The following is a 25,258-nucleotide window of genomic DNA, read 5'->3' on the forward strand; positions in this document are numbered from 1 at the left end:
AAGGGAGCTAAAAAGAAGGATGTAGATGGTATGTTTAAAGGTAAATAGTATTAAAAAACAACCGTGTATTATACACTGTCTTATTTAACGTAGTATTTCGTGTGTAACTAAATACACTGGTTAGGAGGTTATAATGGTTTCTTCCGAAAATGCCTTATTTTTGCCAAGCATTGAATGGCCAAAAGAGGGCACTCTTATTAACTTAAAAAAGCTGATATTCGGCATACTTTACATTTGAAAATAAACATGTAAAAAAAATACAGAATTACAGTATTCGTTAGAAAAAAAAGAATATTAAATAAGAACGAAATAAACATGAAAATAAAACATGGAGGGACTTGCTGCATTTTAGCCATGTTGAATAGAAGTACAGACATTCCTTGTTAATTACTTAGTCAATGATTAATCACGTTGAAGAAAACGAGTCTCACATCTGCGCAAATAATCTGATTCACTATCATTTTAAAGAGATATTCATTCATGATGTGTTATTGTCTTGGATAATTGAAGGTTTAATAAAATTAGGTGTAATAAAAGAGCAAAATATGAACATTGATTATTATAGCGCAATTATATGAACATTTTACTGAAGATTGGCATAATAAGGAAATAGAGGGAAATGTTAACTTCTTTACAAACATTGTACCAAAAAGGGAAATAAATTATTACCAAGTGCATGTACCGTGCTATTTCGTGGCACTCTGAAAATGGCTTTGCACAGTGCCTGTTGGTATTGCCATGGTATATGTCTGAAATCATATTGTTAGAATTTTAATGTGTACAAAAACAGATTAATTAAATTGCTTTGACTAGCATTCATTTATATTTTAATTAAATATTTTGTATATTTAGTGTAAACCTGTTCTTGTGTGCGTATAAATAGGTTATATACTATTAATAATAATAAATTAGTATGACAAAATGATGACAAAACAAATACCGAACATAGCATAGCATAACAGTACAATAAAAAAGTGACATTAATTGGGGACAGGTGATTTTTTTAAATGATAAAATCTATACAAATCAAATTTGTCTGCTTCCTCCCTTCTGACCTCACTTCCTGTTTGACGCCGCTACGAGGAAATGCACGAGCGAGCTTGAAGAAAGAAAACAACAGAAAGGGTGGAAGACGACATGGCTGAACTGTCACTGTACCTCACAAACGTCAATGTATCTCTGGGACAAACTATGGACACAGACAAGGTACAAATAAAGATGACTGAGTTGTCATGGAATTAAACGTTTTTGACTAAAGTACCACAGTCGATATACATGATTCTACTTCCTTGTTCGTTTCATTGTTGCTTAGCAAGTTGTTGAACAAGTTTGTTGATACACATGTGATGTCATGTGTAAATATAATAAATAATGTTTGCTTTACGTTATTAAATGATTACATTGGAAATATGAATATATGGCATTTTAATTATTAATGAAATAATTTCTACCTATCAATCTGAGAATTGCATTAGAAGTGTATTTCGCATCAAATCGTCATGGTAATGTGTCATGTATAAATATAATGAAAAATGTATGTTTTACGTTTATTGAAATTACTCCATTAGTTTTATATGTATAAATTATATTGGATCTATAAATGAAATACTATGCATCTCATAATTGCATTTTCCTTATAAAATCCATGTATAAAAAGCACACGTTTGTAAACCATTTTACGGTAATTTGTCTTTCTTTTGGTTAAGAGCGCTACTGTGGTGAAAGACTTTGAAAATGTGGAACTTGGAGATCTCGGGAAAAAGCCAGCCAAGATTCCTCGCAGAACAATCTACTTTGCTAGTGGTGAAACCATGGAGGAGTACAGTACAGATGAGGAAGAAGAGGAAGAGCCACAGCAAAAGAAAACTTCAGTTGAGACTGTAAGTGACATTAAATCATGATTTGCACATTTTTTAGTGACTTTCTAAATATTAACAATGTTAGGCATATAGTGAGTTAGCTTCTCTGATTTTAGTCGAAGCTGACCTGGGGTCCATACTTCTGGTTCCAAATGTGGAGGGTGGCCACCTCTACCATCTCAGGTAATTAAATATAAATGAAATGAATCTCTGTTCAGTCTATGGTAATTAGTACTGTGCGATCACATACAATTTATTCAAGGTCGTGAGTGGTTGGTGTTTTTTTGTTTTGCAATCTCAGTTTGTGACTATCTTGGTGAAAGAATGGCATCACTGCTGGGAATCACCACACCGAAATATCAGTATGCAATTGATGAATACTACAGGATGAAGAAAGAGGTATGTGCACTGTATTAATGAATAATGTTTGCAATGCAAAAAATATATATTATTTATTATGTTAGTAGAATTTGTTATACAACTGACAAATGAATGCTGATAGGAGGAAGAGGAGGAGGAAGAGAACCGGCTCTCTGAGGAGGCGGAGCGTCATTTCGACAAGCAGCACGGTCAAGAGAGCCAGCATCCAAATATTGAGCAACCTGAAGCAACTGCTTCTTTTGTGAATGTGACCTTTGAACTTGAACAAGAATCCCATACCACATCTGATGCCAATAAAGTGCCTGCCCCTATTCCCTCCTAAAATACTGTTCAAATGATTGAGCACATCAAGACAATTTGACCTTATTTATAGACCATAGGTACAGTGTTAACTTTGCTAGTTTTCTTTTTTAGAAAGTTTATCATATATGAAGTTGACAATTGAAGTCATAATCATGAAGTTAACAACTGAATGTGAAGGTAATGTGCCGTTTATGCATAGCTGACAATAGGTCCTCTTTGAATGCAAGCCTCTTTTTACAAAACATTTCTAAAATACATACATTAAACCTTTCAATACATTAGTAGCTTTTTGAAAGATCTTACTGCAATGAACCTACATTTTGCAATTATAAACACTTAAAAAGCCAACTAAACACAATCAACTGCATGGATCATCAATCCTGAAAGTGCTGTCAATATTAGACATACTTAATTACCATTTCATTTTTTTATTTTTTCTGTGTTTCTTTTGATGTTTAGAGTTGTTGAAAACAGTATAAGTGGTCATATGGGAACCACTTTCTTTTAAATAGGTCATACAATTGTTATTTTTCTAACCAAATACTCCCTTTATTGTGAACACAACATGTTTTGGGTTGTATGTAAATGTGTGCTATAACTATCTTGGCACATTTAGGAATTAGAAATTCCTCTAAAAAAACACAAATGCATTTCATTTTAGAAAACTGTATAATTTATTCGTCAATAAAAAATTGTATCACATAAAAGAAAACGCACCCACTTTTAAGTCATGTAGGTGAATAAAATACAATCCTTTTTGTACATAATATTACTTAATAAACACTTCAATATACAAGCAAGCTATTCTCTATATTCCTGTATAAGTTTTTTCTTGTCCAGAGAAACAGTTGGTCTCAAAGCACAATTAATGTGACATAGGAAATTATGTCATGTGTCATCCAAATCAGTTGTGTTGCTGTCAGTGTCATTAGCCACCAGCACCTCTCTGTTCTCATAAGTCCAGAAACCATTGAGATCAATAAGAATACTTGTGACTGTATCCCCCTGTCCACTGTTCACTAGGTCCTGTAGGGTGATCCTGTAAGGATCCTTGGGCTTTACCATATCAAAGATTTCATCCTGTAAACATATGAATGCAAATTAATGATCTGCTGACGGCAATACCGGAATTCAGAATTATAATTTCCACATAATGTAATGTACAGTATTAAAAAAGCAAAATGCTTTGGACCTTAACATCCTGAAAAGAAACTGGCTCTTGTCCGTGGATTTTCATCTGTTCCTGAATAGCCTGATATCACATGAACCAGTTAATGTCACAAGATTTCAGATTTCCCAATTACCCCCTTTAAATAACTCATGTGATTCTATCCAGCATATATACTGTATGATATTTGAATCCTTTCAAAACAGTTTTCTTACCCTGAAAAAGTAGTTGAGGGCAAAGACATTGAGGTATCCTTTGTTTTCCATGTCCAGCAGTTTGAAAATATACTGGAGGGCCGCAGGTTCTTTTCTGTTCTCCAGAGCCAGCACAAAGTCTAGATAGGTTTTATAGTCCTAAATGGAGGTGTTTAAACATGTGAATTACATGACTCAAGAGACACCGGAAATACATACAGTAGTTACGTTCTTATATGAGAAATGTTGGAAATGATGAATTTTCTGTATAACATGTTGTGCTTTGGATGAACATTACCAAGTGACAAACATCTACTTCAGCTGCTACAGATTGAAAGTGATTAAAGTGATGAAGTCTGAAGGTTTTACCATTTCACCATCGTAGGTTAGGCATTCTTGGTAGACACGGTCTAGGAAAACAGTAGTTAGGGTTCCTGTGCCATAGCGAGACAGTTCTTCCTTACTGAGCATTCCATTGTGGTCCTTATCGAGATTAAGGTACTGACCTGTCAACATGAAAAACTGGTTACAGAATATGTTACAGTCAGACTTCAAAAACAAGCAACAATTGCTTAAATTATAATAGCTTTTCCCCTTTGCAGTCTGTATAACATCTATATATATGTATTCTGCAGGCATACCATAAACTCGAAGGGCAGAAGGTGCCGAAAACCAGTTGGACTCCTGAGTCTCTTTTGACAAGTCCTCATCTCTAAGCTGTAATATAAAACATTACATTTAAAAAAAATTAAAGATCAGATACAGACTATATGAGTTTTGTAGGTTTACTTGAGCAAGAATTCATGCACTACCTCAAGTAGGTCATCCAAGAAACTGCAAGCCAGGATGTCCTGAATCTTTATTTTCCCTATAGATTAAAAAAAACAGATGCATTATCATTATAGCTCTTACCAGGTCAAAATCTAAAAAACATCTGAATGTAAATTTAACAGCATACATGGTACGTACCAGTGTGCAGTGGATCAAGGAAAAAGAAGAACTTTCGGACAGCGGTGCAAACATAGAACGAATAGAAGGATTTCTCCAAGCCATCCAGTTGTGGGAGTGTGGGAATCAACTCTAGAATATAATTCTCTAAGTCCTACACAAAAACACAGGCACACATTGTTTATATGAATCAAAAGTTCAAGTCGATTGTAAACAGTACAGTTTTCCTCTTAAAGGCGGGGTAACTGATTTACGAATTACACTTTAGACAACTGAGTCAGGCCGAGTACCAAAACAACCTTGTAGCCAATTAGCAGTAAGGTGCACAGGACGGACATTAGCCGAGCGCTGACGAAAGCGAAAGATGGGGGTAGGGGTGTGTTTGTTTTGGTGATTTGAACATCAACAACGGCTAAGAGAAATCGGACACCCCGCATTTAAAGGTAATTCTGTCATCATTTACTCACCTTCGAGTTGTTCCAAATGTGTATAAATTTCTTTGTTCTGATGAACACAGTGAAAGATATTTGGAATAATGCTTATAACCAAACAGATCTCAACACCTATTGACTAGCATAGTAGGAAAAAACAATGGTTGTCAAAAGTGCCCCAGAACTGTTTGCTGTCCTACATTCTTCAAAATGTCTTCTTTTGTGTTCAACAGAACAAGAAAATGATGCAGTAATTTTTTCATTTATGGTAGTTAATGGGTGTTGAGATCTGTTTGGTTACAAGCATTATTCCAAATATCTTTCTCTGTGTTCATCAGAACAAAGAAATGTACACACAATTGAAACAACCCGAAGGTGAGTAAATGATGACAGAATTTTCGTTTTTGGGTGAAGTATCACTTTAAATTCAATTCAGTTTTATTTACATAGCGCTTTTCACAATGTTTCATTATTGCAAAGCAGCTTTACAGGAAGAAAGACAAAAATGAGTATTAGGATTAAATTGACAAAGTAAATATTGTAAATGTATACTGTGTTTCTGGGGATGGAATGAGATTACTTACTGATTCACGAAGATAACCCTGACCTGCTACATCATACAGGCTTAAACCAATCCTGGTCTGATGCAGCCACACTAACAGAGAGTAAATGCAGATTAATCCATGATTCATCAATACACCTTTATTATGTTCAGATTAAACTAAGACTTTCAATAATAATACCCTGACCTCCTAATATAGGAATTCAGTAAGATCTAAATTCCCCAAATCTATGACTACCTTTTCTCATGACATAGTTGAAGAACTGCATAATTGATATCCGCCCGTATGGATCATTATGAAGCAGTTTGGCGTAGACTCTAGCCGTGAAGAACAACCTACAGGGGTGTGAGGATTGAGAAAGAACAAGCTCGCTGAATTAAATACACTTACCACCTACAAATTATAATGTGGTAAATACCATGCCTTATGTAGGGTTATACAGTAAATAAAAAAGATTCATCAGACAAAAGATAATTATTTTGTGATTCACTTACTTGCATTTTGCACCTGCTTTTTCTCCAACCTTCAGAAAACTCTCATAACTGATCATGGCCTCATCGCCTGATGTGGGTGGCACTTGATGTTTATCAAGCAGAAACCAAAGATTCTGTATGAAGAAAAATTGTATTAAGAGTATTAAAACTAAATCATCGAAGTCTATACACACTATACTACATATATACACAAAACAAAAACTGGGTTTAGTCAAAATACTCTCTTACTTGTAACTCCTCATTATCCAGCAGTTCGCGGCTCTTCCTCTGAAGAAACACTGCCCTCGACTCTTCTCTGAGCTTCTGCAGCAAGACTTCATCTTCTGCAGGGAGCTGACATGAAATATTGTGAAATTAAAATCACTAAAAGCAATGAGAACTTCAACACAAAAAGAAAACAGCGCTTGTCAAGCCATTGGTTTCATGAGGTATTTTGGAAAGGTTATGATCAATCGTAATATTTGTAATATAATGTAGAAGACCACAGCCACTGACACTATACAATCTATTCATTTCTCTCATTAATAAAAAGACCTAAAACAACTCACTCTATAGTAGAAACGCGGGATGTGTTTAAATGAGTTACTTTCATTTCGACCCCCTTTCCATTCGGTATAATATTTGGTGAACAGTTTGGTTTCCTCCGCTGTCTTCTCTTCATCTGTCCTGTCATCTAGGCAGACATCAGGATTGATTTTTACACACATTATCAATCTACATTCATGACTAAGTCAGTAACAAAATGTCATTTATTAAATGCATCATAACAGGTTTTATATGTAATTTTTCATAAGATACAAAGGAATATATCTTTAAATTTCTAAATTTGTATAAGAAATTCACCACTTCAAACATATTCTGTACGTCTTTCACTATGTTATGTACATTGGTCTTAAGTTATGTTTACGTGATCAAAAATGAATATTTCCATTGTTTTTGCATAGAAACATGTTAACTGTTTAATTTGTAGTAAGTAACTACGGTTTCTATATAACAGTCAGAGAGTTTCAACACAGAAATAAATAAGAATCCCCGAAAATTGCGGATGAATCTACAATATTTCCACCCAAATAACAGTTACTCCAACTTGTGTAACTATAGCAAAACCAAAGTAATTTTATTAAACACGTTTTTTTTTTAAATTGACTGAAACGTTACCACTAACTGACCAGATTTCACTAAACATCTCTGAAGTTCACTAGTCTAACTAGCTCGCTAGCATGTCATTGTTTTACCTTTGTTAGCAGAGGCGAGTCGTCTTTTTAGTAAATCCTTCCAATGTGCAGTTTTGTCGTTGGCCATCACTAACTTTATCTCATTATAATATTTTTCAATGGGTTAAATGGGTTAAATATCTTTAGCCTATTTACGTTTCCTCGAACCCTTGGCAACTATTTTCGCCGGTGACGTGCAGGCGCGGTTACGTCATCACGAAGCGACAGCAGACTCGTGAATCGCTGCTCACACTGACATGTAAATGCTTTCTGTTTAGGATTTGAGAACTTTTATCAGATCATGTAAGTTATATGTTTTTGTTCAGACGGCCGATAATTGTATTCTGTATATATGCAATTGTATTTTATTTTTTCTCGTCTGAAAACAGAAAAGAATGACATTTATTTAGCGGATGAGTAACTGAAAATTCAACTGTATGTGTCAATACGAGATAGACCAACTAAATATCACTTTATATACTTATTCAGCTTGTCGGTTGTGTTTTTGTATGTACCACTTTGAAGTAATTGAAATAACAGAGAAATGACCTTTTGAGACAAGTCAATTATTATTGTATAGAAAGTTATTTTTGTTGAGAGTTAATAAGATTCAGATAGGGCAATGGGGTCTCTTGTGATGTTAAACTCAAGGACTTGTGTAAAACATTTTTGCACGTGGGTTGGCAGCCCTGTATTCATCAGACCTGCTTTAGCTGGTTCTCCAAAATATAACATTCTGCACACTGTCAGATTTATCATTGAGCCAAAGTTTCACAGCACAAAGGGAGATAAACATGCACAATCGTACAACAGAACTCCTAAAGAAAAAGGTTTAACTTTGAGAGCAAGACCTGCATTCCCCAATTCAGTATTCACAGCTGGCACAGCCAGAAGAACAGCCGAATATCTAAAAAGGCGAGCTGGGCCGGATGCAGAAGGACCGTCAAATAATACCTCTGAGAGACGAAGAGGGTCTTCAAAGGTCCCCGTCCCTCCTCATCCACTGACCACATCAGAATGGGCGAAATTAAAAGAGGCTTCCACGAAACCTGATCGCTTCGCTATACAAATGATGGAGGGACTTCTAGTATCCAGAGCAGATGTCGACATTGCCAAATCTCTCTTGTCCTACGAGGCTCTGGAAAAAGGCACCTTGTCCTACGAGCTCCTTTTGAGGTACCTCACACTGTGTGTCATGGGTGGGCATCACTCGGAGGTTTTTGACACTTACGACATCATGAGGTCTTGCTTTAAGACGCTCGACACCGGAGCCTCTTCCCTTTTTGTAAAAGGTTTCAGCCAAACGGAACGCTGGAGGGAGGCGCTCGTCGTGTTGGAGGGAATGAAAAAGGCCCTCCTGCCGTCTCCAGGAAACTACGGTGATGTCATCGCTGGAGCAGCTCTTCACGGTGATACAGACACAAGCTGGATGCTGTATGACGAGCTTCTGGATCAAGGTCTCCCTCCGCATAAGGACACCTGGCAGTGTCTGTTTCAGAGGGGCATCGGTGAGCGTGAACATGAAGACAAGCTCCTTTCTATTCTGTCATATATGAGAGATAATCAGATTTACCCAGAGGAGCCGCTGGTTAAAACTATTAAAGTATGGTTTGAGAGGTAATTGTTTGGATTAAAATTTTTATCATGAGTTTTTACTATTTCAGATCTTTATTATAACAGTTTTTTTCTGTCTGCAGTTTACCAGATCAAAAATGGAGTGGGAGATTCTCATCCGTGGCCCCTAGGTATTCATTTTTTTATTTTCACAATACATAAGGGACCGGTTTCATAGACAGGGCTTTGCCGAAACCAGGACTATGCCTTAGTTAATTTATGCAATTAAGGTCGCTTTTATTAAAATGAGAAAATTAGCCTTAGAAAAAAACATTACTGATGTGCATCTTGAGACAAAACAATGACGGTGATATATTTTAAGATATGTCAGCGCAATTTATTTTCAGGTAATACAGCTTAAAATTCATTTTAGTCTGGGGGTCTTCCTAAGCCATGTCTGTGAAACCAGGGCAAGGAGTCTGTGGTTGCAGGTAGGGCGCAGGTGAAGGGTTGATATCAGGCCCTGGGTGGGTCTGGGGGTGACAGAAGCTAGACAAAACAAATCCGTCATCATATATTCATCCTCACCTAGTTTAAAAACCTGTATATGACTCTTTCTCCTGTAGAACACTTTAAGAAAAGTCTCAGTGGTTTTGTGTCCATATAGTGGAAATCAATGGAGGCCGATGTCGTTTGGTTGCCATCATTCTTCAAAATATCTTTTATGTTCTGCAGAAGAAAAAATTCATACAGATTTGAACTTACATGAGAGTAAATTATCCCTTTAAGTATTTAAAAAAAATTGCAAATAATTTAAGTGGCAATATCTTGTGTTTTAGTGGAGAGTGCAAAAGTTGCAAGGCACCGCTGGAATCCATTCAGCTGACCAAGGAAGAGTATGCCCAGCTGAAGGATAGAGTGATGAAGGATGTGATAGAGGGAAAGGACATCTTCAACAAAACCACTCCAGAGGTCTATCTCTTACATTTACATCTCTCTAACAGAGCAATTGACAAATTAAGTTTCTTCTTGCCTCCACTAGATGGCGATAGTGTCAAACACCTTGAATTCAACTACACATACTCATTACCATATACAAAGTGCCATACTTGGTTTCTTATTTTTGATGATCTAATTTAATAATAAACATTACTAAAAACTTGTATGTCAATAAAACAATCTAAAACTGAGAATAAAAATGTTCTTGTAATACTCTTGTAAGAAAGCTGAACCCAACCGGCCTGATTTCACAACACTTTTAGATACATTTCCCACTGGAAACTTAAAGTATCTAAGGCACACCGACAAAAAAGGATTTATTTTGTCGCGTAAGACCAAACTAGCAGCATGCTGCAGCTACGTGATAAGCAGATGGGGTAGCCATCCAGGATTAGATGTTCCATGCAGTTTTAAGTCTCTCTCAAATGGAGACTACCCCTGAATTAGAGGATGTTGTTGTCTGGAGGGCTGCTTTTTCTGGCTGTGGGATCTATAGATGTCAAAAGCATGTGATCCTGCACAGTTCCACATTTAGATGTGATGTAGGGGCTTTCCAACACATGTGTCTGCGGGTCCCCCAGTTTAGAAAGCTCGGGAATGCTGTCCGACCAGAGACACAAGGTCACGAAGCAAACAGCTCCTCTGAAATTCCATTTCCCAGAGAGAATAGTCACGTCTGTCTGCAAAACCCATTCTCACGCGTCGCATGTGCATATGATTTCCGAGCACTGTTTCGTAACAGACATTTTTATACCTCTTGGAAAAACAAAGTACTCAACATGGCCATACAAACGATCTCTAATTTGGTCTTGCACATGATCGATTTTGAGACGCAGTTATTGCCCGGGCGCATATGTGCTGTCGTAAAGCAGCACAATGGACTTTTACATTTCACTCTTCAGAAGCCTCTCACATGAGTGACCCTGGAAAGTCCCTGCTTGCTTCTGTCTGCAGCTCTGCATGGACTGCAGCCCCCTGCCATCGCTTTATGAAGTGAAACCAGCGCAGGCCAGTTATACACCCGCGCTCAACGCGCCGCAGAAATGTACAAAGTGTATGCATACGCTTTGCATTTCAAAGATAAAACACACAATTGTGCTGCTTTTGGGTGTGTGGGTGAGATGAAATAGCGAGGTGTGACAGCAAAGCTTTATTGTATACTGTCAGTACATATGAAAATGAAGAGACCATTCCAAATGTTCATTTAAGCAGCATTTCTAGATGTATTGTGGCCATTCCAGTCCAGTGTCTATTGAATTTCAACAAAATCAAACCTCAGGAGTGACATAAAGTCATCTAACAGCAACGTGAAAGCCTGTCAGCATGACAAGTCACATGAAAACTGTGATAAAAAGAAGGTTATCACATAAAAAAATAATTTTGAACTCTTCCTTAAAGGCGGGGTAACCGATTTCCGAATTACGCTTTAGACAACTGAGTCGGGCCGAGTACCAAAACGACCTTGTAGCCAAACAGCAGTAAGGTGCACAGGACGGACATTAGCCGAGCCGAGCCCTGACGAAAGCGAAAGATGGGGGTAGGGGTGTGTTTGTTTTGGTGATTTGTAGGGATGCACCGATACCATTTTTTAAAGGCAGAGTACGAGTACCGATATTTTTTTTCTGGTACTCGCCGATACCTATAACCGATGCCTGTATAATGTACAATAATGTTAATAAACCAGTATCTTACTGGTACATTTTCTTTTTTTCTTTTGTTTTTAGGTCTACTTAAATTTAAGTACTATTTTTTAATCAAGTTCTATTTTTTATGATAAGTAGTACAATTTTACTAGCACCTTTACTTCAGTTTACTAAAGTAAACAATATACTCTGTGTTCAAATTATAAAAAAATTAAGGGGGGTGGTATGGTAAAATGAGTGAGTGTATTATAACTTGTTCAAGTCAACCGGACTTTTATTTTGACGGGACGCCGCAAAGAGCAGATTTTTATTTTGACGGATCGTCGCAAATGGTGTTTGTTTGTGTGTAGTAAACAGATACCTATAAATAGTCAATTCAGAAAAACAGGAATTCATTTCTTCATTTTTCCATGGCTGTATACTTATAAATATATGCGCATGTGTGTGTTTTATCAATTACTCTTTGACACTTCAGGGGACCGGTCGGGGGATTTTAAATGCGGTCAGTGTTTATTCATGCGCTGCATCTATTTTAACGCTTTGGCTCAAGTGAATTCAAGTGAAACGTGCAGATTAACATTTCAAAAGTCCCTTCTTTCAGTTTTTACATTCGGGAGATTCAGGTGGAGTTTGAGGCAAGCCTGTTTTTCCCGTTTCAATATGAGCGTGGCATCTGAATTCATCCTAACCAGGAAAAGTACAGTCCTAGCCAGATGCCTTTTCATGAACGTCTGCCGTGGGGCACGATGGGGTTTCTACGACCTCCAGCTCCTAATAATAATTTCTTTGTTCTCTGTCTATTTTGCTGCTTTTGACCTTATTGGAATTTCATGCACGCTTTAAACTGTGCAAGTGCTTTTGCGAGTTTAGGAAGTGCTTTGTGTTTGTTTTAGTTTATTTTACAGTTCACATGCTGAAAATCACGCCAGGGCTGCACGAGGCTGTTTCGATTGTTTCCTTCAAAAGCCATTGTGAATGAACCGAGAAAGAACAAGTACACAAAGATCGCCGTCAGATCTAGATGAAACTTGTTTTCAGCGTGCATATTCCCTGGCACACCCATTGTAGGTACACAAAGTTCTCCATGGCTTACACGTGACCTCTTGACACCATTGGGGAATCCCCAGCGTTGCTGTTCCCACTCAACCTCACATGGTCACGAGTGCAGGAAAAACACAGTAAAAATACACTCACTTTGTAAAAGACGGTCGCTGTTGAGATTTTAATCCATGTGCATTGTTAAAGCCATAATATGGCATATTTTTTTGAATCGTTTTCTTTCCATGCTGTGAGCGCAAACCTTATCCAAGTGCTCGAAGTCCTACAGTCTACCACCTACCACTAACCCCCCCTACCAAAGCCAAGAAGGAATTCCCCAAATATTCAGGCCCCTTCCCCCCCTCCGACCATGCTTGGCTTTCATCCCTCCCCCACTCTCCCTCCAGACTTAGTTTAAATTTTAAGAGTTCGAACAAAAAAGTCTGTCATTTGCTCAGAGTTATGTTGTTCTGAATCAGTTTGTACTTTTATGTGATGCAAATGAGAAGTTTGAAAGAATGTTGATGTTATAGTCTTTTTTCCTGTACAATGAAAGTGAATGGGGACTGGTGCTGTTACTAACGTCCTTCATAACATCTTCTGTTTCCTCCTATTTCATGGAAGAAAGTCATACGGGTGCTGTCGCAGCAACAAGAGTTGTTCACCCAGTACTGTATGATTACAAAATGTTCATTTTTAGGTGCGCTGTGCCTTTAAATGCATTTCACACATGCAAAGTAGTTGCAGTCAAACGTTCCAACTTGTTAGATGTTTTTGCTTTCATTTTTAGTTTTGTTTGATGTTAGGTTTTTGCATAGAGCCTTAAACAGGTCAGAATTGGAATTTCAGAAGCAAAAATTCTCACGCTTCTGAAAACCTAGGTTTTAAACGTTGTGTCCAGGAAAACATTATTTGACGGAGGCTTGTTTACTAGCTATACTTGTAACTTTTGCTTTGAGAAAGAAGTTCAAGTTTGCAGGTCCCTCAAAGCATTGAGCTAATGTAAGCCTGCCTGGGTTTTTTTATCACACCTCAGTAATCTGCTTATGTTTAGTGCAGTAAAAGCTACTCTGCAGCTTTGTGTCTCTCTTTAATAACACCCTGAGGACAGACAGGTGAAGGAGTCGCTCAGATCCAGCTGGAAATTCCCCTGAGATGTTTACACGCACTGCCAAGAAAAACAATAAAGAGTGAGAAGGAAGTCTTAGCTTTTGCGACCTGAACTGCAAGGGACCCTCATTGTGTTTTTAAGCAAACACAAGTTAGTCTCGGTGTGGTTAGTTTTTTAACTCTGTTCATATTAAGAGCAGAATGCATTAAATTGTTTACTCAGTGTTGTTTTTAAACTGCCTACTGTGCACTTGTGCGACACTGGTTATTTTCCTCTTGTGCAATGTGCTTCACAACATCAAAGTGAGGAAGTGCAGAGAAGATCCCCCCAGACCCTACTACTTCTACTTTAGATCTTTGAACAAGTTACACTCAAAGCTTCTTGTACAATGTATAGTTAACTGCTGTTGATCTTAAGAAATGACAGCAACTTCTTTTTGCAAACCCCTTTTATGCCTGGTATCAAGATTGTACAGTATACAGTACTGGCCAAAAATGATGTCCAACTCTGTAAAATTTACTATTCAAATATCTTAATAAAGGGATAGTTCACATAAAAATGAAAATTCTGTAATCATTTATTCACCCTCAAGGTGTTTCAAACCTGTATACATTTCTTTGTTTGGTTGACCACAAAGAAAGATATTTGGGGAATTCTTTTAGCAACTGACATTTCTGAGGCATCATTGACTACCATAGCAGGAAAAATAGGTTTTTTATTCTGTTCGATACAAAATAAGATATTTTGAAAAGTCATTTTCAGTTCAAATATATTTGTACTGTATACGTTCCTGAAATTTTCTGGGGACCCCTTGCCACCTTCTGGAGGCCCCCTGGGGGTCCCCGGACTCCAGTTTAAAACATCCCTGCCATAGAGGATCAACAATGTATTAATAACATGTTAAAAATTGTTAAATTGTAGCCAATGTAGTCTTGTGAGCTTTTTGTTTTTGAATAAAACCCATGTTTATTGATATACTGGAGTTTGCCTTTTTATCAGATAAAATAATGTCCGATTTTTGATTTCTCCATTTTGTATATTCATATTTTCAACCTGAGGGCATTAAATGCAAATATTGGACAAATATGCCCATCACTTTTGGCCACTACTACAAAGGTATTCTATTTGCAGTTTATTTAAATGACTATTTATTTAACCTTGCACAGCACAATGCCTGTCTTGGTGTAAATTATGTTTTGTTCTTATTGTATTGTCATTGCATTTACTAGCATCAAGTCAAATTCTGTTGTAGTGATGAATCTCAAAATTGTATTGGCATAATTCAAAATTTAAATAGGCTTATCATTTGTTTCCTTATTTCAAGCAACAATAAGTTAAATCACTAAACTGCATTGTTGTCTGATGTGGAACAGAATGACTCACAATCAGATCTAGCAGTCATGAATAGCAGTATATGAATAGCAGTCATGTGCTGCTATTCATATATAGCACCCATATGATTTCTTCATTGTTTGCGTTCACAATTCCATGAATAACCAGATGTTTGTGTTCTGTACAGGAGCTGGAAAGCTTTAAGAGCTTTGTGAAACGAAGACCTCCATTTGACGTTGTAATCGACGGTCTTAATGTGGCTAACACTACACCCAAAGCTGCCCACTCTGAAACGGTGAGTGACGGGTGACAACCGTTTGGATGTTCCAAAAAAAGGCCTGGTTTGTCTGTGGTTTTTAGGTGACCTTTTAAATCAGTTAACTGGCTAGACAGTCTACCTACCCTGATTTAAATCTTGTTATTACATGGCCTTCACACCGTTGGGGCTTATTTCTGTGATAACAACCGGCTGCCTGTACGTTATCCCTTACATAATGCACTCTAGTAAAATCAACCGAAAGGTGGGCAACAAAAATCTGTCTGTATCTAAAACAAGTTTGTTTACTTTTATGCTGGAGTGTGGAATGTTAGAGCTGTCTCAACTGAAAACAACTTGCACTATATCTTAAAATACATCACTGCCATTGTTTTCCCTCTAAATGCACACCAGTAATCTTTTTTGTAAGACATGTTTGTCAAAACTACTTAAATTTCCTAATTTAACTAAGGCCTAGTCCTGGCTTGATCTAATCCCTGTCCAGGAAACCGCCTCTAACAGTTGATCTTTAGAGGTCAAACAAAAGGTGATGCTGTGCCATGGGTTGCACAAGGGGGCGATGTTGAGCATAGTTCCCATTGTTTACGTTTGATGCAGATGAAAAGGTTGAGGGACAAGCCCCTACCTCTGATAGTTTCCAACCAGCTAGTTAAGACCCCCAAACCCATAAACCCACAGTTACTCATACCAAAATGGGGAGAGATTAATATCCTTGTAATATTACACAATATTATGCATATGCGTCAGACATCAGCCCTCCTACACACTGTAATACGTGGCACCTTGAAGCTACCTGAAGAATCTGTTCCTTCCTCATCTTCCGTTTAGTAAAACACTGAAGAAGATATTTTGAGAAATGTTACTGTGGTTTTGTGTCCACACGATAAAAGTCAATGGGGGGTCGGTGTTGTTTGGTTACCAACATTCTTCAAAATATCTTCTTGTGTGTTCTGCAGAAAAAAGGTTGACACGAGGATGAGTATACGGTGAAAAAAATGTAATCTGTGGTTGAATTATCCATTTATTGTGATATCGAATAGTACTTTTGACTTGAATTTAGCCACATGAAGCTTATGTTTTGTTATCTGAAAATGTATGTTTTTCAGTGCATATAGTGATGTCAGTCCACAAACTAGCAGAAGCATTTGCATTACGTATAATCCGTTGTAATAGACATAAGGGATTTTTGCAAACAATTTTAGTGTTTTATTCAATGGCATTTCGGTGAAAATCGAGGACACCTCGTCGCCACCTTGGACTTATTAGGTTCTCTCTGCATTCTGAGCAGTTCTGAGACATTGAGCTTCAAAGTTTCTGCATTCCATTTAACTTTGTAGATAGAATGTTCACAATAATGTAAATAAGTTACATGGTTTACATTAAACATACTGTTTATCACATGTCACTGTGCATTCTGTTGTAATAGTAAACTTTCTTAAACTCCTATGCTCACTCATCCATGCTTGTCACCATATCACACATTATTACCACCGTACAGCATGTACAGCAGCAGGGGATTTACACTCATTTTGTTATGACTAAACCTAGTATTTTAAGTCCAGCTTGTGCCTTTTGTGGTCAAGTTTATATTTAGCGACAACATTTACTCTACTTCCTGGCTAACTGCACTCGATGAAACAGTATTAACCGTCTTTCTCTGCAAACACGAGCTCCCTGAGCATAAAAATTCAGATTGAAATTGACTTATCTAGAGGCCCTGTAACCGAAATGCGTGCAGGACGTAGAGGAACGTGATATGGAATATAAATTTGCTAGTTTAACAAGGCAAATTTTTGTCTTTATCTAGAAGTGCTTTAACAAAGGTTACTGCTTACAGGGCATGAGGTGCGATTGTGAAATGGGACAGCATTGTTCATGGGGCTTTCCAGAGTAAGACCGCGCATGTGTGGCTCACTGTCCACTTCCTTGTCATGAATAAGCAGAAAATGATCACACCTGCAGTTCTGCAGGCAGCACTTCCTCGTGTCTGAAATAAAAGGAAGGGATACATGATAGACTGGAAATCGATCTTTGCATATTCAAACTATAAGGGTGACATTGCAGTAATTGACAGGTTGGCTATATATTTAGAGGGTTGGCGGATGTTTAATTAGATAATCAAATTGTAATACGAAAGTGTAACTTAACTAAATGAACCGCAAGCTAACTAGCAGACCCAGTGGCAACAGACAGATCTAACATTGTACTTTGTTTGTTGTGTATATGATGTATTATAAGTATTCATTTATTTTTATGTATGATATAATGGTAACACTTTACAATAAGGTTTTATTTGTTATTATTACGCGGCTCGTTGGAATGCTTGATTCTGATTGGCCAGTGGCGACATTTGCAGGTTCGTTATTCCCAGATTACAATCTCTCAAAACTAATAACACACGGTCACCCGGATGCAGCACATCATTTTGACAGGTTTTTTTGACAAATTAAATATAAATGTCTTTTAATAACATATATGACATTATATTTTAAAATGATTAAACCAAATTGCCGGTTCGTTTCTGACCTTAAAAATTTAAGTAAACGGCTTTTCCTCGCGGAAGGTCTGCATTCGGTAAAAATGAGCTAATAAAATGTTTCAAATTCACATTTCATGTCCAGTTTTGCTGCCTGTACATTATCCCTTACTTATTAAACTACATTTGTTGACATAAAGTAACACTGAACAATACTTTAGCAGCATTTATTCATCTTAATTAATGTTAATTTGAACATTTATTAGCACATTTTTTATTCAAAAGTTGTATATGTTAGCATAAGTTAATGCACAATGAACAAAAAACAAACAAAGAATAATAAATGCTGTAATATATGTTGCTGCTTGTTTGTTCATGTTATCTAATGTTAACTAATGAATGAGACCTTAATGTAACGCTGTTCTAAATATTAGAAAACACCTTTGTATAATATGTTTTTAAAAATAACCTACAAAAACTCCTGAAAAAATATTACACGCTGCATTAGAAATAATCATCTCATATAAAGCCAATGTATGCATATGTTCTTAATTCTGAACTACTTGCAGAAGTTAATTTTAGCACACAGTTGGTTGTAACCTTTAACTCACATGCTTATGTTCTTTACTGCCTTTGTAAATCGGGGGGTATAGGAAAAACAACTTCCTGTCTAATCAGGAAACTCCCCCTCCCATGGTCTCTGCGTAAGTGGGCGCCACAGAAGTAGGTTATAACAATGTGAGCAAAAATAATTTCCCTACAGCTGACTCGCTCATGACCTCTAATTCATCAGTAATGCCAAGGGAAATTCCTCCAAAAAGGTTCTGACAGATGCAGCTCACTTCCTAGAGAACACGATTAATGAACAGATATCTTTCATTCATTAAAACAAATCATTTCATGAATGACCCCATTTATGTCTAATGTCGGGGTGGAAACCGTAAAAGGTCACAGAGGGTGTGTGTGTTGTCTCCGCAGTTGCTGGAAGTTATCTCCGAGCTGGAACAGCAGGGTCTGAACATCTTGGTCCTTGGTAGGAAGCACATGCTACGACCTTCCTGGAACTGGGACAGACAAAATATGAACAAGATCAAGCAGAAAGCTCACTGCTTCTTCACAGAGAACATGTTAGTGTCATACTTTTTTTCACTCATGCACAGACATACACACTTCCCAAACCTAGTCAGCTGGTCTCACAAAGTGGACTAAAAGGCATAGTAACATGATTAAACCCCCTTCTAAGATACCTTCTAAAGCAGCATAAATCTTTTAACAGAGATGACAATCCCAGAATGCATTGCAACAAGCTCAGTGGGCCAAAACCCACCAAGATGTCAAATACTATAAATTTGAGTCTACGGTGTATTATGTCATTAGTTTAGCATAATACTAAGTTTCACATCAGGAATGTTAGTTGCACAGCACACTGTCCTTGGTGTCTATATATGGTGTTTAAAACCTGTCACCTATGAGATTTCATTTCAGTTTGCATGCTGCAGCTCACGTCTAAAATGTTACTGACGCACAAACTGATCGCTTCCCCTCTCTGCTTGAGATAATGACTTCATTCACTGAGCATTTTAATAGTCTGCTGTTTCTTATCCTGGATAACTGCCACAGATCTGAGGATGACCCGTTTCTGCTGTATGCTACTTTGCACTCGGGCGACCACTGTCATTTTCTCAGTCGCGATCTGATGAGAGATCACAAGGCCTGCTTTCCAGACAGCGTCACCAGACGCCTCTTCTTCAAGTGGCAGCGTGGTCATCAGTTGGTAATCAGTCATTACACCCCAGGAAAACGGGTCCTGTTTCAGGTAGGTTTAGGATTGGGGGATTTCCAACAGTTGATAAGGGTTTTAAAGAACTGAAGTGAGGTCATATGATGATGTTTTTTCCAGAGGAACGCCACTTATGACACCATCGTACAGACGACTGGCCGCTCCTGGCACATTCCGTACGATGAGATCGGAGGGAATAGAGCTACGTATGAAGTGCCTCAGAATTGGCTCTGTCTTACTCAAGAACATTAAGGGTTTGGTTAGGTACACTAAGCCTAAGTATGCAAAATGTGTAAAATATATATATAGACAAAAAATAAAAAAATGCATTTTATAAAAAATGTCCTTTGGTTTCTTTTTATTGTTAACTTTTTTTCAGTAGGCCTATATATATTGTATTTTTAATATTTTATTCTTATATATGGTTTATATTTATATCAGTAACGGTGCTTTTTATATTGTAGCATTTAATAGTATGACATTTATGTAACCTCAAAAATTCCTGTAGGAACATTCACTAAAACACTCATACGAGGACTTTCCCTGACTTTGCATTATGTTTTGCATTTACATTTCTAAAAAAAACATTGTTTTGCACAACAATTAAAAGACTGACTCGAAACTAATTATGTATCTGGGATTAAACAAACACTCCTTCATGAAACTTGACAGATAAGTGCTAAATTTCCTATTTTATATGAAGTAACCCGTTACGGGATTAAAGGAATCTACGGTATACATGGCAACTATGTTAGATTGTTTTTACATATATTAAGGCTATTATTCATCATAAATGTAAAAAAATGTCTTACTCTTACTACAAATGTCACAGTTAAAATTTGGTCACTAAGAGGCAAGAGCTATATTGAGTATTCAAAAATGATTTTAAATGGTATTTGATTGATACATGTATTCTGTGGCTCCTAATAAAACAGATAAATGTGTAGTTTGAGTGAAAATAAATATAGAAAAAATTATATAATGTTTTTTAAACGGGGATTTCAGACTATGGGTCAAGACCCACTTGTGGGCACACAGTGGGATGAGGTAGGTCCTGGAAAGTCACTTTGCTGTTGCGGGGAATGACTCAAATAAAAAACTGTTTAGTCCAGTTAGTGACTTGCAATGACAAAGGTTGTGATATTTTAGCATCAAATAGTTTGGTTAAATTTTATTCATTAAATTACATGAAAAAATTCTGTTGAAAGAGAACAAATGTGTTTTAATCCCCAAAATATTTTGAGATTTTCTAAATGGATTATATCTGTAGGTGGGTCCTGGAAAAAAGTTTGAAAAACTGCAGTTTAAAATTGTAAATTAATGTCTTTTGAAAAAACTTGTACTTTAAACCCTTGCAAACATTTCTATATTTTATATGCAGACATTCAGAGAGGAGACAGAGAATAATGAGAGACAGAGTTGGTGAAAAATGTTTTTTTTTCAGAGAAGAAATGTTGATGCATGATAAAATTAGCAAACAATGCATAGAATGTGTCTATAATACAATATCATCAGAATGTAACATAGAGGGTAGCCTACATAAGAATTAATATTAACGTAAAATAATAATAATATGAAGGTAAGATATTAAATTATATATCAATTTCAGTATATAAGTAAAGACATCACAAAGAAAGAGAAAGGGAGTAAGACCCACAGTAACCCCATGAGCCTCATAGAATCACGTGAGTGCGACGCGTCACATCACCCGGACGTGAAACTGAAAGCCTGTGTTATCATTTCCGCTGTGAAACAGAGCAGTCTGTTTAGATCTGTTTACAAACTTCAGCTTTAAACAGTAAATCCCTCACATTATGTCCCGAGGATCGAGTGCAGGTTTTGATCGGCACATCACCATCTTCTCTCCAGAGGGGAGACTCTATCAAGTCGGTGGGTTGACATGAAAGTGTTGCTTTATTGAAGCGAAAGAATAAATGCTCAGTCATTTTCCTCCGTGGTGTGTCTGTAGTTTAAGTATTCGTGCAGTGTTCTCGATTTAATTAAAAATACCCTAACACAACTCGTCATTGGACGTTATGTTCAAATTTATTTACATTTTAATAACGTTATTTTGTGCGTATTTGACAGGTTTCACTTGTAAATGACTGGCAAACTCCGCTGTGTTCAGAACAATACGCATGCCATTCATTTTCGCTTTAATTATGTTTACAATTTTGTGTATTACTTCAAGGAACTGTTTCGTATATACATATACTTTGCAATGCTCGTATTTAGTCCATGGTGTATAATTTATTATTTAATTGTGATGATCTAATAGTGAATTACTGGACCTAGACACACACACACACACACACACACACACGCGTATGTTTTATTATCTCCGTGGGGACAGTCCATAGGCGTAATGAGTTGTATACTTAATAAACTGTATATTTTATCCCATAACCCAACCCCTAAACTACTAAAGTAAAATACTAAAGATCGTAGAAAACTTTTTGCATTTTTAGATTTTCAAAAATTATCGTTCTGTACAATTTATAAGCTTTTGTGCCCGTGGGGACCTCAATTTTGGTCCCCACAGTGACACGGGTCCCCATGAGTTGGTGTGCATTCAGGTTTAGGTCCCCACTAACATATAAAAACCAAGTCCACACACACACACAGCACGGTTATTTTACTTTAGTAAAGTTTTAATTTTAGTAAAAATTCTGTTTATTGAAATCAAATTAAAAATGGCCTAAAGAAATTAAATGAAATGAGTTTAAGGCACTAAAATTATAACAATAAACAAAAGCAAAAATACAAATAAATCTTATATAGCAACATAAAATTTTTACAAATAATAAATGACAACGACATATAACAAAATTGCTAAAAAATTAACTTAAATTAACATAAACATTACAAATCTTAAGAATAAAAGCTCATTTAAAATATGAATAAAACGAAATAAAACTAAAAACAAAACTATAATAACTCTCACACACTCTGACAAGTCTGATTTTATAACCTAGAGCTTTGTGGCAGCAGCACAAATGTCATGTGTTATAAAATGTATACCTTGGTCGCTTTGGATAAAAAGCATCTGAATTCACAAATGTAAATGCATATGTTAATGCATTTTTACTGCTATATATTAAGTTTTTCTGTGATGGAGGTGAGCCATTGTTAATTGCGTGGTCAGATAATGATGGTTGGATTTGTTTTATTTTCTGTAGAATATGCATTCAAAGCCATAAACCAAGGAGGTCTCACATCAGTAGCTGTCCGAGGGAAAGACTGCGCAGTTGTCATTACTCAAAGGAAAGTTCCAGTAAGTACATAGGGATTATATTGCAGTGTATCATATTTCTAATGTTAAATTCTATCTAGAGAGAATGTTATCATCATCAATACATGTTTTTACTCAGTAATGTTTAAGATCTTTTTCTTGTTTATCTTCTCTTCAGGATAAGCTTCTCGATGCATCCACCGTTACTCATTTATTCAGAATAACAGAAAACATTGGCTGTGTGATGTCGGGCATGACGGGTAAACTGCTATTTCCCAGCTGAAATTCCGTTTTAAATGTCTGCATTGTCTCTTCTGTATAGTGTAATGTTAAACTAGGTTTTGTTTTACACCACATGAGATGTATTGTGTATCTCTCTGTAGCCGACAGCAGGTCTCAGGTGCAGAGAGCGCGGTACGAGGCGGCTAACTGGAAATATAAATACGGCTATGAGATCCCAGTAGACATGCTGTGTAAGCGTATCGCTGACATCTCACAGGTGTACACACAGAACGCAGAGATGAGACCGCTGGGTTGCTGTAAGTCTGCCGTTTTTATATGGTGTTCGTCAGTGAGATCGTGGCAGAAATAACAATGTTTCTGTAAAATGCACATGCTGCATTAATGCGTGCCTGAAAAGAATAGAATTGTAGTGAGCCAATCCGAACATAACTGAATTCCTGTTCCTTGTTCAAATGCCATTGATAGTTTAAAGGGATACTTCACCAAAGGGTCAAATACTGTCATCATTTATTTACCCTCATGTTGTTCAAAACCTGTATATTGACTCTTTCTTCTTTGGAACTCGAAAGATATCTTGAGAAAGTCAATGGGGTTACTCACATTCATCAAAATAAGTATTTTTGTGTTCTTCAGAAAAAGTAGTCATACAGGTTTAGAATTGCATAAGGGTAGGGTGAAATATCCCTTTAATGTTGTGTCATTTCTTCTCAGGTATGATTGTGGTTGGAATCGATGAGGAGCTGGGGCCACAAGTCTACAAATGTGACCCCGCAGGCTACTACTGTGGCTTCAAGGCCACGTCTGCCGGGGTGAAACAAACAGAAGCCACAAGCTTCCTGGAGAAGAAAGTAAAGAAGAAATTGGATTGGACCTTTGACCAAACAGTAGAGGTATCACCAACTTATATTTGGTGCCTTTTGTTTATCGTTTTAAAGGGTTAACTCGTATTGACATGTTTCTTGCTTCTTTCATCCTCATAGACTGCAATAAGCTGCTTGACTACAGTTCTGGCAATCGACTTCAAACCGTCAGAGCTGGAGATCGGGGTTGTGACCACAGAAGATCCCAGGTTCAGGTGAGTTGACATGTTTTATATAGAACATGATACAGTCTTTACATGCCACCATGAGCTGTAGAGTGAACCACCAAACCATAGCCTATACATAGAGAAAATCCCCCACTTCTAGATACCAGTTCTAGGCAGATGCTTTCATGCTATATATGGTTATCACAGGGTTATTTAACCTTATTACACCATTTTATGAAAAAGGTAGAATGCACATCAAGTTTTTCATATTTCTATTTCTATCTTTTTCAGAATTTTGTCAGAGTCTGAGATTGACACCCACCTTGTGTCCCTCACTGAACGAGACTGAGAATCTCTATGTTGGTCTTGTGACATGTTTAAGAATAACTACCATATGCCCTGAATGTTCAGGTCAATGGATGTTTTTTGCTGTTTATTTAGCTTTTTTTCTGCAACAGAAAAATAAAAACATGTTTTTGGAAACTGTGTTGATTCTTATTAAATATTGTTATTGTTAAATTGTTATCTGTTGATAAACCTGGAGCAAATGATTTTAAAAACTCATTTTCCAAGCCTCATATTAGTCCAAACCAATGACTTTCCTCAGCAGAGCACCAAGATTTTTCAAAGATGATTTAAAGTAAATGATTTTCAGTCTGCTTGATAACTTCAAGGCCACATGGACTACTTTTTATAGTGTGCATGTAGTTCGCTATATGCTTTTGTGTAATAACAAAATGTATTCAATCCTATTTTTATTTATTGTAAGTGCTATTTTTAAAGGAACAGTTCATGCAAAAATGAATGCTTGTAACCAAGCAGTTCTTGGCCACTATTGACTACCACAAAATTACTTTATGAATGTCTTTGTTCTGATGGACACAAAAAGAAGATATTTTGAAGGATGTAGGAACGCAACCAGTTCTGGGGCACTTTTGACTACTATTGTCATTTTTCCTACTATGGTAGTCAATGGTGGCCAAGAACTGTT

At 36.8% G+C, this 25,258-nt stretch overlaps 4 protein-coding genes across 4 annotated transcripts; 3 read left to right on the top strand and 1 right to left on the bottom strand.

Annotated features, from left to right (window-relative positions):
- Positions 1 to 1,054: 1,054 nt before the first annotated feature.
- On the top strand, positions 1,055 to 3,339 carry fam177a1 (family with sequence similarity 177 member A1). The gene is made up of 5 exons (XM_057344199.1): positions 1,055 to 1,206; positions 1,707 to 1,880; positions 1,976 to 2,042; positions 2,161 to 2,258; positions 2,362 to 3,339. The coding sequence occupies exons 1-5, from the start codon at positions 1,138 to 1,140 to the stop codon at positions 2,560 to 2,562; spliced, it is 609 nt and encodes a 202-aa protein (XP_057200182.1). The 5' UTR covers positions 1,055 to 1,137; the 3' UTR covers positions 2,563 to 3,339.
- A 92-nt stretch (positions 3,340 to 3,431) lies between these two features.
- On the bottom strand, positions 3,432 to 7,756 carry ppp2r3c (protein phosphatase 2, regulatory subunit B'', gamma). Its single transcript, XM_057344198.1, has 13 exons — positions 7,577 to 7,756; positions 6,890 to 7,014; positions 6,570 to 6,674; positions 6,342 to 6,454; positions 6,085 to 6,182; positions 5,869 to 5,939; positions 4,875 to 5,007; positions 4,718 to 4,773; positions 4,547 to 4,622; positions 4,275 to 4,411; positions 3,927 to 4,064; positions 3,736 to 3,795; positions 3,432 to 3,623 (listed from the first exon to the last, which is right to left on the bottom strand). Exons 1-13 carry the CDS (start codon positions 7,641 to 7,643, stop codon positions 3,432 to 3,434), a joined length of 1,371 nt encoding a protein of 456 aa, XP_057200181.1. The 5' UTR covers positions 7,644 to 7,756.
- A 30-nt stretch (positions 7,757 to 7,786) lies between these two features.
- On the top strand, positions 7,787 to 20,474 carry prorp (protein only RNase P catalytic subunit). Its single transcript, XM_057344197.1, has 7 exons — positions 7,787 to 9,172; positions 9,253 to 9,300; positions 9,949 to 10,081; positions 15,420 to 15,527; positions 18,964 to 19,112; positions 19,606 to 19,801; positions 19,886 to 20,474. Exons 1-7 carry the CDS (start codon positions 8,178 to 8,180, stop codon positions 20,015 to 20,017), a joined length of 1,761 nt encoding a protein of 586 aa, XP_057200180.1. The 5' UTR covers positions 7,787 to 8,177; the 3' UTR covers positions 20,018 to 20,474.
- Positions 20,475 to 21,492: 1,018 nt separating this feature from the next.
- psma6a (proteasome 20S subunit alpha 6a) lies at positions 21,493 to 24,744 on the top strand. Its single transcript, XM_057344053.1, has 7 exons — positions 21,493 to 21,655; positions 22,945 to 23,039; positions 23,176 to 23,257; positions 23,381 to 23,536; positions 23,952 to 24,130; positions 24,221 to 24,315; positions 24,559 to 24,744. Exons 1-7 carry the CDS (start codon positions 21,580 to 21,582, stop codon positions 24,614 to 24,616), a joined length of 741 nt encoding a protein of 246 aa, XP_057200036.1. The 5' UTR covers positions 21,493 to 21,579; the 3' UTR covers positions 24,617 to 24,744.
- The last annotated feature ends 514 nt before the right edge of the window (positions 24,745 to 25,258 follow it).

The sequence above is a fragment of the Triplophysa rosa genome, linkage group LG10 (assembly GCF_024868665.1).
Source record: "Triplophysa rosa linkage group LG10, Trosa_1v2, whole genome shotgun sequence".
NCBI lineage: Eukaryota > Metazoa > Chordata > Actinopteri > Cypriniformes > Nemacheilidae > Triplophysa > Triplophysa rosa.

What these genes read in the sequence shown, in the direction of transcription:
- fam177a1 (XM_057344199.1), top strand. Translation starts at nt 1,138, where the DNA reads ATGGCTGAACTGTCACTGTACCTCACAAACGTCAATGTATCTCTGGGA. An exon ending in AGAAAACTTCAGTTGAGACT is followed by an intron (nt 1,881 to 1,975) that starts GTAAGTGACATT and finishes CTCTGATTTTAG; the next exon opens with TCGAAGCTGACCTGGGGTCC. An exon ending in GGCCACCTCTACCATCTCAG is followed by an intron (nt 2,043 to 2,160) that starts GTAATTAAATAT and finishes TTGCAATCTCAG; the next exon opens with TTTGTGACTATCTTGGTGAA.
- psma6a (XM_057344053.1), top strand. Translation starts at nt 21,580, where the DNA reads ATGTCCCGAGGATCGAGTGCAGGTTTTGATCGGCACATCACCATCTTC. An exon ending in GGGGAGACTCTATCAAGTCG is followed by an intron (nt 21,656 to 22,944) that starts GTGGGTTGACAT and finishes TATTTTCTGTAG; the next exon opens with AATATGCATTCAAAGCCATA. An exon ending in CCTTTGACCAAACAGTAGAG is followed by an intron (nt 24,131 to 24,220) that starts GTATCACCAACT and finishes TCATCCTCATAG; the next exon opens with ACTGCAATAAGCTGCTTGAC.
- ppp2r3c (XM_057344198.1), bottom strand. Translation starts at nt 7,643, where the DNA reads ATGGCCAACGACAAAACTGCACATTGGAAGGATTTACTAAAAAGACGA. An exon ending in AGGGTTATCTTCGTGAATCA is followed by an intron (nt 5,008 to 5,868) that starts GTAAGTAATCTC and finishes GTTTTTGTGTAG; the next exon opens with GACTTAGAGAATTATATTCT. An exon ending in CCTTGATCCACTGCACACTG is followed by an intron (nt 4,774 to 4,874) that starts GTACGTACCATG and finishes TTTAATCTATAG; the next exon opens with GGAAAATAAAGATTCAGGAC.
- prorp (XM_057344197.1), top strand. Translation starts at nt 8,178, where the DNA reads ATGGGGTCTCTTGTGATGTTAAACTCAAGGACTTGTGTAAAACATTTT. An exon ending in ATTAAAGTATGGTTTGAGAG is followed by an intron (nt 9,173 to 9,252) that starts GTAATTGTTTGG and finishes TTCTGTCTGCAG; the next exon opens with TTTACCAGATCAAAAATGGA. An exon ending in TCAACAAAACCACTCCAGAG is followed by an intron (nt 10,082 to 15,419) that starts GTCTATCTCTTA and finishes TGTTCTGTACAG; the next exon opens with GAGCTGGAAAGCTTTAAGAG.